This window comes from Alosa sapidissima, chromosome 18, assembly GCF_018492685.1.
Source record: "Alosa sapidissima isolate fAloSap1 chromosome 18, fAloSap1.pri, whole genome shotgun sequence".
NCBI lineage: Eukaryota > Metazoa > Chordata > Actinopteri > Clupeiformes > Clupeidae > Alosa > Alosa sapidissima.
The window spans coordinates 536643-548542 of record NC_055974.1 but is presented as its reverse complement, the minus strand read 5'-3'; the positions used below and the strand labels follow the sequence as shown (position 1 = coordinate 548542).

At 40.2% G+C, this 11900-nt stretch overlaps 2 protein-coding genes across 2 annotated transcripts; one reads left to right on the top strand and one right to left on the bottom strand.

The window, feature by feature from the left end:
• The first annotated feature begins 948 nt into the window (after nt 1–948).
• LOC121689573 (BTB/POZ domain-containing protein KCTD11-like) lies at nt 949–2411 on the top strand. Its single transcript, XM_042069473.1, has one exon. It carries the CDS (start codon nt 1334–1336, stop codon nt 2144–2146), a length of 813 nt encoding a protein of 270 aa, XP_041925407.1. The 5' UTR covers nt 949–1333; the 3' UTR covers nt 2147–2411.
• Nucleotides 2412–2603: 192 nt separating this feature from the next.
• asgrl2 (asialoglycoprotein receptor-like 2) lies at nt 2604–11016 on the bottom strand. Its single transcript, XM_042069466.1, has 9 exons — nt 10683–11016; nt 8283–8397; nt 5922–6023; nt 5276–5371; nt 4562–4633; nt 4150–4233; nt 3544–3695; nt 3098–3207; nt 2604–2858 (listed from the first exon to the last, which is right to left on the bottom strand). The coding sequence occupies exons 2-9, from the start codon at nt 8380–8382 to the stop codon at nt 2687–2689; spliced, it is 888 nt and encodes a 295-aa protein (XP_041925400.1). The 5' UTR covers nt 8383–8397; nt 10683–11016; the 3' UTR covers nt 2604–2686.
• Between the last annotated feature and the right edge of the window lie 884 nt (nt 11017–11900).

Below are 11900 nucleotides of genomic sequence, written 5' to 3'. Positions count from 1 at the left end.
GTGTGCTTCTGTGTGTGTGTGTGTGTGTTCTCTTGTGGGGGTAATGAGGTGTGTGTGTTTTATTTGTGTGTGTGTGTGCCTGCTTGCCTGCATGTGTGTGTGTTTTTAACTTTTTATGTGTGTGTGCGTGTGTGCATGTGGGTGTCATTATGTGTGTGTGTGTGTGTGTGTGTGCCTGGGTGTGTGTGACTGTGTGCAAGCCTGTGTGTGTCTGTGCGTGTATGTAGCTGATATGGCCCCCCATGAACGGAATTCCACGGAACTTGGCATGCATTCAGAGGGTGTCATAATGATCATACACTTCAAATGTCGTGCAGTTTTGGACATGTCAGCCAGAGATACCTGCAAATACAACGCCTCGTTTTTGCTTTTTAAATTTTAAATAGGTGCCACTATACCTCAAATGAGTGGATATGGGATGGGTTGACATGGTCCCTTGACAGCAACATACGAAAAAAAGTTGGTCATTCTAGCCCAGGCCCTACGGTTCTCGAGATATTCACAGAAAACTCTGTCCGCCGGCCTACCCTCCTTTCGGACAACGGTTCCTTGTCATGCTTGGGGCTACATGCCCATCAAGTTTCGTGCAGCCCGGTCTTTCAGTGTCCCAGTAATCGTTGTCACAAAAAAACTGGATAAAAACAAAATTCGGAAGAGAAAGAACTGATTAATTATATTATATCATATAGTTATTAAACCTTGCGCGGCGGTCATAATCAATCCACTTAAGTTCACTGAGTGGTGATAGGTATGCTGTCCTATATAGGCCTACACTTTATACCGTACCTAGTGTATATTTATTATAACTTTATTATTGAATTAGATCATAGTTCATAGTGGACTGAACTATTATGTCACTCCTCAGAAGTCTAGGTACAAAGTTCTTATAATCCTCACTGGCTCGCACACACAGGCACAATGGAGACGTGTTGCCGTTATCGCTGACACAATAACACACTGCAACAAGTGATTTAAAAGATAGGGGAAAGAGACAGAGAGCGAGAAAGAAAAGAAACTGACACAGACAGACACCGTTTACTCGCGTCCAACAATGTGGGTTTTGTAAGTGCAGTGAAAAATGCACGTCTCGGGATCACGGTCAGCGGGATACAGAGAGGGGTAATTAGTATGCCGTCCGAGAACCAAAGTGTGAACAGACAGAGCCTCCGTTACGTAACTCAGCTGGGGACTCAGCTGACAGCAAATGAGGCAAAAGAGACTTTGTTAAAGAAGCAAACTAGTCTCTCCGTGTTGAGTGCTGTGTAAGCTACGCATTGGAACATCCAACAGGTGCAGATCCTGAGACAACTCCAGCAGATCTCTGTGGTGTAGCATGCTAAACACATCGGATAGTAACGGTAATTCACCGCGGGACCCAGTGTCTGTCAATGTAGGAGGAGAGGTATACACAACTACTCTGGACACCCTCACCCGTTGCCGTGACTCCATGCTTGGCGCAATGTTCACTGGGCAGATCCCTTTACTGAGAGACCGGCGTGGAAACTTCTTCATCGATCGCGACGGGAAAGTTTTTCGCTACATCCTCAATTACCTGCGCTCCAACAGCCTCGATTTGCCTGAGGACTTTAACGAACTGGCGCTGCTGAAGCGCGAGGCGGATTTCTTCCAGATTCGCCCGTTGCTTGATGAGATTCGGCGTCATGAGACAGGTGGTGGTACAACAAGCTGCCGTGCCGCTATGTTAAATGTCACCACGGAAAGTGAGATGCGTGTTCTGCACTTCAACTTAAAGCGTGGTCCTGAAAACTATGAGTTAAGGTCGTGCGCTATACGTGTTCATGTAGCCACTCTTTTCTGCACATCTCGCGCAGTCCTCGATGTTCTGTGCGCGCGTTTTTCATACACAGCAAGAGACGGTCCTGTTTCGCCCCAACCAAGCAACTCCCGTCAGAACTGCCTGCGTTTGGAGTGGGTCCCATGCCCCGACGAGCTGCCTCGAGACCAGCACGAGAAGCACGGATTCCGTGAGCTGAGAACAGAGTCTGCTTCTGAGCTGCGTGATTCGCGCGCCTTCATGGAGGAACTACTGCGAGTCGCTTTGGGAGAGGGTTTCCGAGTGGACTCTGTGTTCCCGGACCCCTCAGATATTCTGAACTGTAATACTCTGCGGTTTGTGCGATATTGAGTCGCGTCGTAGAAATAGGCTATCAAAGGTCAACTGTTTACCATGTTTTCTTTCTTGTTGTGAAATTACTTAAATACTACAACTCTAAGCCTATATTTGGATAGGCTACATATGCCTCTGCTGTCAGTTCCCTAATGCTGTCACCGTTAGAAACACTGAAAAGCGCACACAAACACAAAAAAATAGTTCATATGGTCGTCTACTATTATCACTATTTGTAGATTCAATTAATTCTACTTAAAGAAACAATACATATCACTCAATAAAAAGTTTTGTAAGCAATGTTGTCTCCCTATAGTGGTTTCATCGAACCATCAAAGATGAACAGGTGGAAATGGAGTGAACTGATTTTGGTAACAGTCTCTTAACCATTTGTGTCCTCATTGCCAACCCAGAGCGTATATAATCATATATATATTAAATATATTTACATTCAAATTGACCAATGCAATAATCAAACACCTGCATCCATTCTTTATCAATTCATAACATGCATATGACGTTTTCACACATAGATACACAGTCTTTAAATTAAGGACACTAATCGGTGAAGGGTTTCAGGTTGGCGCTGATTGGAGCTTTGCAGACATAGCGGTAACGACGGGAGCAGTGGTCGTCATTATAGCGACCATCTCTGTGAAAATGAGCACAGTCTTCACCCCCGCCCAAACCATGGAGACGCCAGTCATCTGGCTGCCCAGGCATCCATTCACTGAAAACACACACACACAGACACATATACAGTTCAAGACTGATGGACACACACACACACACACACCATGGAGTACTCACATTAATTTAGTAATCATCCTAGAATCCAACTACCATATAAAAGTATGGTATCAATCAATTTTTACATTTCAGTCATGAGATTACTTACTGAACACACAACTCACAGAGAGAGAGAGAGAGAGAGAGAAAGAAACTGAAAACACAGGCACACACACAAACCTTCTCATCACAGTGTAAGGTGTCCCATCCAGCCACTCCCATTCTCCAGTGCGCTCATCACTCAGACCCAGCCAGTAAAACATCGGCATCGTTCTGCTAATTACAAAGTGCTGTCATGGTAATAGAGAGAGAGAGAGATGAATGAAATATTAAAGGCATTCAGTATAGGGTTTGATTCTATCAGTGTAAACTCCAGTTTTATGGCAATGTTGAAAATCATGTTATTGTAACAGTAGCCAGTAGGTAACTGTCAGAGCTGTGCAATGGGTAAAAACATGCTAGTGATAAAAAACTAGCACCCATGGCTTTTAGCCTCCTTGCTAATGTGCCTTCTTCCCGTGTCTAAGGTTGCCAAAGTTCAAGTCTGGGCCATACTGTGCCGCTACCAAAGATCTTAAATACTATACAGATTTCTCGATGAACTGGCTTGTGGGTATGTTCTGTACCTTCTCGGCAGGGCTCTTGAGCACGAGCAGAGAAGCCCCGTGGCTCACACAGCTGTCCCGGGAGCTGTACCAGGACATGCCCTCTCCGGAGAAGAAGTAGCAGTGAGAGGAGTACGCCACCCAGCCCAGAGGACAGCACTCCATGTTAGTGTCTACATGCGCATGTGCACACACACACACACACACACACACACACACACACACACACACACACACACATGGACAACATCACACACACCCACACACATGTACATGCACAAAACAATCCCATACCCAAACACAAGCACACATATGTAATATTACATGTACATAAACACAGACGTGCATATGCAAAATCAACCTCCTTACAGAAAACACTTGTTTTGTTTGTATTATATGTATATATGTATATATTTATATATCCAAAATATGATTCATTATATATTCATATATTAACACTGGAATTCTTCACTGTTTTCTATAGGTATAACATATGATTTTTCCCATCAATGCTAATAAGGATAGCTGTCCAGAAAATGTTTTGTTAAACAACTGAAGTGGTTAAAACTTTTGCATACTGAATACATATGTTTGTCTTTGTGTGTGTGTGTGTGTATTTAGTCTTACCATTCCTCATCAACCTCATAAGACTACACTTGAACTCTGACAGCTGGTTTTCCAACTCGGGCAAAGACTTAACTGAATCACCAACTACACACAAACACACACATAGAACACACACACACACACACACACACACAGAGAGAGAGAGAGAGAGAGAGAGAGAGAGAGAGAGAGAGAGATGTTACATATACAGAAGCAGACTCATAGTAGATTGAATCCATCACATATCTCACACCATGAAATCCAACTCAGAGTGACACAGAAATAGTGCAACATGAGAGGAGGAGGGACAACAGACAGACACAAAAGGTTCTAGCAGAACAGAGAGAACATGATAAGAGGAAAGGCAGAATCAGGGCAGCAAATGCAAACACACACACAGATGCACACAGTGAGACAGTGAAAGATACAGTACCTTTATCCAGTTTTTTCTGCATAATCAGCAGCGAGAACTGCAATCGATTGATTTCTTGCCTATTGGCGACATCTGAAAAAAAGGAGTATAATTAGTGTGTGTATGTGTCTTTGTGTAAGTGTGTGTATTTTATTTGAGAGTTTCTGCAGTGTGTTGTGATATAATTAAGAGATCACTGATAATCTGCATTATGCTGCGTAATAAAATGTAGTATCTGCCGAATCATGCTTACAACCTCATGAGGTTTATAGGTTAACCAAGGTCAAGGTGATCACTACAAGCCATGCAATCATGACAAATGTTTTGTACAGCACCCTCTTCTGACTGTCTGTCTGACTGTCTGTCTGATGTAAAGTTGGCACCAGTGGCAATGCCTTCAAACTCAAGGGGAATTCTGTTTCAGATCAGTGCTGTCAAAAGTGTTTTTGATGAAAAAGGCTTGAGGTTTAATGTGTTATGAAGTCGCAATGTCAACTTTAGTCATATTTGGCTCATTTCATTTGAACTAGCAGGCCACAAGTCATTATATGCAGTATGAATAGAAAATGTACATTTACTGTATGTGTACAACTGGCTAATTCATGCTTCCTCAAAGAACTGTTGAACAATCATTAAATGATAACTTCAATTTTGTACACTCCTTTGTATCACGGTTTACTCAATAATGCTTTTAATGCAGTCTTGGTCTGATTTCTCTATACAAGCTTTACTTGCCTTTGTTTTCAACAGACGAGATGAGGGCCTGGTAAGTATTGTTGATGCTCGTCAGACTCTCTTCTAAAGCAGAGAACCTTCCAGAAGCCTGACCATCTACACAGCATGCACACACACACAGGCACACACACACATATGGACAGTAACACATACAGAAATAGAGTGACCCAGTTGGATACAGAGACAGAAACAGACACAAAGACAGAAACAGGAAATAGTTAATTTAATAAAAAGCACAACTAAATAAGATCAACATCAACATCATGCATGAAAAGGAAACACAACTTATGTGAGTCGATAACATAGGAATATTTAAGAATATATTAAGTTGTGCGTGCGTGCGTTCCCTTCTATGGAAGCCTACTAAGTCAATCACAGCCAGCCAATGACGTTTACTCAATCAGATTAATAATCAATGGGGACAAGAAAAGTTTAAGATTTAAGTAGGAAAAATAGCACGTTTATAAAAGAGAGAATATGAGAGATATCAGTTTAAGTTTAGAAAACAGTTTATACTCTTGCATAGTAAAGGATAGAGATAACATACTATTAAAGAGAAATGGGTAAAGGCTGTTTAAGAAAATGGGCAGACATGGTGAAGGCTCCATGACATACGCCACAGTGCGTGCGTGCGTGTGTTACTCACTGTTCATTGCCACAGTGATGATAAGAGCCATGAGTACAATAGCAATCAGGGAGTAGACCACATATAGCCTCCACCGTGAAGTACTTGCAGGTGGTTTATCTTCTAATAGACACACAGACACAAACACACATATCCAGAATACAGATTACAACTGTTTTGTTAAAAACATCTAAAATGAATAAATAGCATTTTTATGTAACATCAAATGTACATCTACTGTATGCTCTGTGTAATCCAGCTGATGCAAACCAGCTAGGCTTGGCCACTCTCTTGTAATACTGAGATGTACCACGTGTGGCCACTGTATTAAATACAATGTGTGAGTAAAGAAAGTGATGTGTGGCTGTGTTCAACATAATTCAAAGCTCACGGAATTCCACATAGCTCCTTTAAATGACATCACCACCAGGAGCTGTATGTTGCAAGAACTGGCCAACATACAGCTGCAATGTGTGTGTGTGTGTGTGTTTATGTGTGTGTGCATGTGTGTGTGTCTTTATGTATGTGTACATAAATAAAGCAAATCAGGGAACCACCTACTCTTTGCGATAAGTGCCATGGGATCTTTAACAACCATGGTGAGTCAGGACCTCAATTTAACATTCATGCAAAGGAAAACATCTCCTGTAGTACAGTGTCCCTGTCACTGCAATAGGACATTGGGAGTGATATTTGTTTGGTGGCTTTTGGCCACAAGGAAGAGTGCCACCTACTGGCCAGCCACCAACACCACTTCCAGCAGGAACCTACTCTTTCAAGGAGGTTTCTTATCCAAGTACTAACTAAGCCTGCTTAGCTTCAGTAATTCAGCAAAGTCAGGGTATCTGCAGGTCTGGCTGCTGGCTAAAAACAAAAGGTGAAAGGCATATATGATTCTAACTGTCTCACTGAATTGTGTTAAGCACACTCAATTCTCACTGGTATCTGCTAGACAACAAGTACCAAAACATGATTAGTTCATAGATTTCACATGTAAAATACATTTTATACAACCCCACCCCCATCTTGCCTGTTCATAATTATGAGAAATTCTTGAATTGTGTGCATGTGTGTGTGTACGTGTTTGTGTGTGTGTGTGTGTGTGTGTGTGTGTGTGTGTGTGTGTGTGTCATACGTATGATTACTGTGAATGTATGTGTGTGTGTGAATATCTGTTTATGCACATGTGTGCATATGGAACGGGTTAACATGACCCCTGGAAGCAAACATACGCAAAAAATTGGTCATCCTAGGCCCTACGGTTTTCAAGATATTCACAGAAAACTGTTGGTGTACGGTCACTAAATGTAGGCCTACACATAAATTCATTTATTGTATCGTCCCCCATGAACGAAAGTCCACGAAACTTGGCATGCATTCAGAGGGTGTTATAATGATCCTACACTTTCAATTTCGTGCAGTTTTGACCATGTCAGCCAGAGATATTGTGATTACACCTAATTTTTGCTTTTTATTTTTTAGGTGGCGCTATAGGCCTACATGAATTGAGTGGTAATGGGATGGGTTGACATGGCCCCTTAAGACAAACATACAAAAAAAGGTGGTCCTCCTAGGCCCTACGGTTCTCGAGATATTCACAGAAAACTGTGTCCGGCCACCTACAGGCCAGTTGGTGTACAGTAAGTAAGGGATAATTCCCGATGAGGTGTCCATTATCAGAAATAAATGGACGACGCGGAGGCGTGAACCGTCCGACGCGAAGCGATGCTTCACCGAAGTCCATTTATTTCTGATAATGGACGCATCGAAGGGCATTATCCCGTTTATACCATGGTCACTTACAAAATAAATAAATATGAAATCAATTATTAATACTAAATGAGTTTTAGAGCTAAAATCGTTAGTTTTTTCAGCTGTTTACAGTTGATTCCATTGTTGTGAAGCCTGCCTCCAGGCTCAACCGTCGTCCTACTATCGTTGTTATAGTTACCATTCATAAGCATTGATATGGAACGGCGATTAAACTTTTTTTTACCAGATCTACTTCATAGGTGTAGTATATCACTTTTTAAACGACACCCTTTTCAACCTAGACCATGGTATAACATAGGCCTAATTTAATTTATTGTATGGCCCCCCATGAACGGAATTCCACAAAACTTGGTGTGCCTTCAGAAGGTGTCATAATGATCCTACACTTCCAATTTCGTGCAGTTTTGACCATGTTAGATCACAGATACCTGCGATTACAACACCTCATTTTTACTTTTTTGTTTTTAACTAGATGGCGCTATACATAAAATGAGTGGTTATGGAATGGGTTGACATGGCCCCTTAAGATCAACATACAAAAAAAGGTGGTCCTAAACCGTACGGACCCTATGGCGCTTCGCGGCGGTCATAATTATATATATAGGCTACCTTTTCTCCAGAAAGCCTGATCATCACTGCTCTCTGTGTTGTGAAAATCATCATGGTAGTTATTAGTCACAGCAACTGCTCCATTTGTGTCGTCCTTCATTGCCAGTGTTAGAAGCTAGACGGACAAACAAGCAAACACATGCAGAGTAGTATACATTAGCCATGAAGGATGATGGAGACCATAGTCTGTGCATTCATATTGTGTAAAAAGACCTCGGCAGGTCCGCACAGATGAAAGTGTTTGTTAACTGTCTTAATAACAGGAACAAAGGTCCACAGAAAGTTATTAAGTACACATTTTATTAAAAACTCATCCAGTTGCAAGGTTGTTCAGGTCTCCCAAGAGGGAAATTTGTTTCAGATAAGGGTAAATGCTAAATAAAGCTTGCTTACTTGCTTGCCTGCTTGCTTGATTGATTGATTGATTGATTGGTTGGTTGGTTGGTTGATTGATCGATTGATTGTTTGATCCAAAGACTCTTGCATTACAGGGAATCTACATTTTTATCAGAAAATGGGCTCTCTTTCATGACAGAAACACACTTCATGATGCAAATGTACTTTATTAAAGCAACACCAAAGCACTTTTCCTCTGGCGCACGCACGCTATTTGTTTATCCAGCACCGGATTTGCAAATAACGTCCACAGACAAGGATGAGTATGTTGCATGATTTTATGAAAGTATGATGTATTGAAGTAAGTCAAATGTGTAGTTTCTTATGTCTCATTTCATCAAACTACAGACTATTTTGCAAAATTGCATATTGCGGTTATAGCGAAGCGAATGCAGAAGTGCCGTTCAACCTGTTATGAATTGATGAACCACTGAAACAATTTTGGAAACATTATTTTAAGGTACAAAAAACTCTTTGGTGGTGCTTTAAATACAATCCAGGCCAATCCTATCTTTGTCTGCATATCATTTGTTTCAAGCAGATTTCATATTTATTTAACATACAGTCAGTGTACTATCCTACTCAAAATTATTATAAAGAATGGTGTGTACATTGTCAAGTAAGTGGAAATGTGCAAGTTGGCTGTTATCTAATCATCCCTATAAAAATGTGTGTGTGTTTTTTCCCCACCCGAGGGGAATCGCAGGTCAAAGAATTTCCCTTAATAGCTGACTTCATATTTTCACATGATCTTATGATAACAAAAGTTAGAATGCTAACTAGCAGTTGGCGATGTCATGCCTTCTACATTTTGCAGATTGGTCCATATGTGTTGAATTGCCTGGGCAGCTATAGGGGGAACAGTTCATCTTACCTTTCATGACTATAAACCATTGTGAATTTGAACATAACATTAAAAACTAGGGCTGTCAAGTGACTTAACAAACAATCTAATTAATTACATACTCTGTGATTAATTAATTTAAATGAATCGCATGCATCCATTTTTGCTATGAACATATTTTAAAAACAATGTTGGCAGATGAGTGAATCAATGAAGCGCCAAACAAACATCACAGACTTTAAAGTTCAACGTGTCTCTCTTTTATTATCATTTTCCTTTTGGTGCAGGCATCAGTGTAGTGCCTGGTGTCAGATTTTTAGCATGATAAATGCCAATGACTGAAGTTTCCACTCACTGTCAATATCATCAAGAGATGTACTAAGGAAATTCCTTACTGTAGAAATAGTAGAGAATGGTGCTCCTGTCAACAGGAGTGGTCTGGGCATTTTTTAAAAGTAGGCTAAATGTTTCATTCACAGGACCAAGCAGTGCTTTCTCGTCTGTCTCCTAGAGTCACTGTAGCCAGATTGCACTGGGTCAAATGTCACTATGAAATGTGATTCAGCGTTATTTTTTTTAACGTGTTATTCTTTCTGTAATTAATTAATCAAAATTAACACATTATTTTGACAGCCCTATCAAAAACTAGTACAAACACAAAAGGTATAATAACTACCACAGACAAGTAGAGGCAAACTGTTGCATATCGTTGCTTTAAATGCTTTTCATCATAGTTTGTCACCCCTGCAGCTCTGTAGGCTTCAATCTCTGAATTGATCTCAGATCCAAATCATGGTGATCTCCAGACAGAGGCACCCACTACTACTATATCTCCATATAGTTCTCAGAAAAAAAAATCAGTTTGTCCCCATGGAGCAATCCATAGAGTTTCATGTAAATCCTTGTGATAGAACATTTACTGAAATTACTTGGCTACAAATTTGACAGTTTTTATCATTTTACAATTTTCAAAACATTTCAACTCTTCCGAACTCTAGCATCAAATATTTCTAACACAATTATGACAAAAACACTGCTATGTTCTGAGTGTCACAATAACTACAGAACCTAACATCAGTGCTAAATAAACACTATCGTCAACATAGAGAATGAATACCATTGTCTTACATAGACACAGCAAGGCAAGGGAGAATACTCACCTGGACTGGATTAATATACAGATAGTCCGGTGCTTAACTTCAGCTGGGTGACTCGATATGTGACTAGATATGTATGTGTTTGTGTGTGTGTGTGTATGTGTGCGCGCGTGTGAGAGACAGAGTGCAAGTGGAGTGTGAGCAAAATGACAGTGCCAATGTGAATCTTGCCCTTTGAGCAGTATCCGTGTGTTTGTGCATGAGTATGCACACCATACTTCTGGTAAACCAGAAACAGAAGATCAGGGTGAACTATTGCAAAACTATTATGTATTTGTATTGGTATTGATATCCACAAATTTAAGAATATGTGCTAGCATTGATGTAAGCCTGTTGCATTGAGTAAATCTGGAGTTAATGAGATACCAGTCGTTTGGTTGTGTGTTTATATGCACTTAGAAATGCCCTTTGAGTTGTAAATAAAGTGTGTGTGTGTTTAAGTTCAACCTAAAATCAACAGGGCAAAATCCTCACAGAAGTTTTTTTTTTTTTTTTTGCTCTACAGAAAGGGCAAGACACAATCGCGAATGTAAAGAGAATAGGTTGCCAAAATTGAGATAAAGACTAGACTACGCGAAATACGGGACTATTGTGCCGTTGGACAAAGTAGCACAATAGTCATAATGTAATGGTATCAAAGTTAAGAGAATGTGAATGTATGAGGTTATGTAGGCTATAATAATAATAATAATAATAATAATAATAATAATAATAATGTGTGTGTGTGTGTGTGTGTGTGTGTGTGTGTGTGTGTGTGTGCGTTATAATGTAACATATGTCCAATTGTTGCGTTATTAGGCTACAAGCCAACGGGAAGCACTTTATTATTTGACTAAATTAAATCGTGTTGGATTTGTGCACAAGTACATGCCCAAAACAATCCCATTCCCAAACACAAGCACACATATGTAATATTACATGTACATAAACACAGACGTGCATATGCAAAATCATCCTCCTTACAGAAAACAGACATTTGTTTGTATTATATGTAAATATTTATCTATCCAAATGATTCATTACCGTATATTCATATATTAACACTGGAATACTTCACTGTTTTCTATAAGAGTATAAAGTATGATTTTTCCCATCAATGCTAATAAGGATAGCTGTCCAGAAAATGTTTTGTTAAACAATTGAAGTGGTTAAAACTTTTGCATACTGAATGTGTTTGTGTGCGTGTGTGTGTGCGTTATAATGTAACATATGGCCAATTGT

Excerpts from the sequence above, each read along its gene's own strand:
- LOC121689573 (XM_042069473.1), top strand. The coding sequence starts at position 1,334 with ATGCTAAACACATCGGATAGTAACGGTAATTCACCGCGGGACCCAGTG.
- asgrl2 (XM_042069466.1), bottom strand. The coding sequence starts at position 8,382 with ATGAAGGACGACACAAATGGAGCAGTTGCTGTGACTAATAACTACCAT. Across the intron at positions 3,208-3,543 it reads TCAAGAGCCCTGCCGAGAAG|CACTTTGTAATTAGCAGAAC; the intron begins GTACAGAACATA and ends TTACCATGACAG. Across the intron at positions 2,859-3,097 it reads CCTTACACTGTGATGAGAAG|TGAATGGATGCCTGGGCAGC; the intron begins GTTTGTGTGTGT and ends GTGTGTTTTCAG.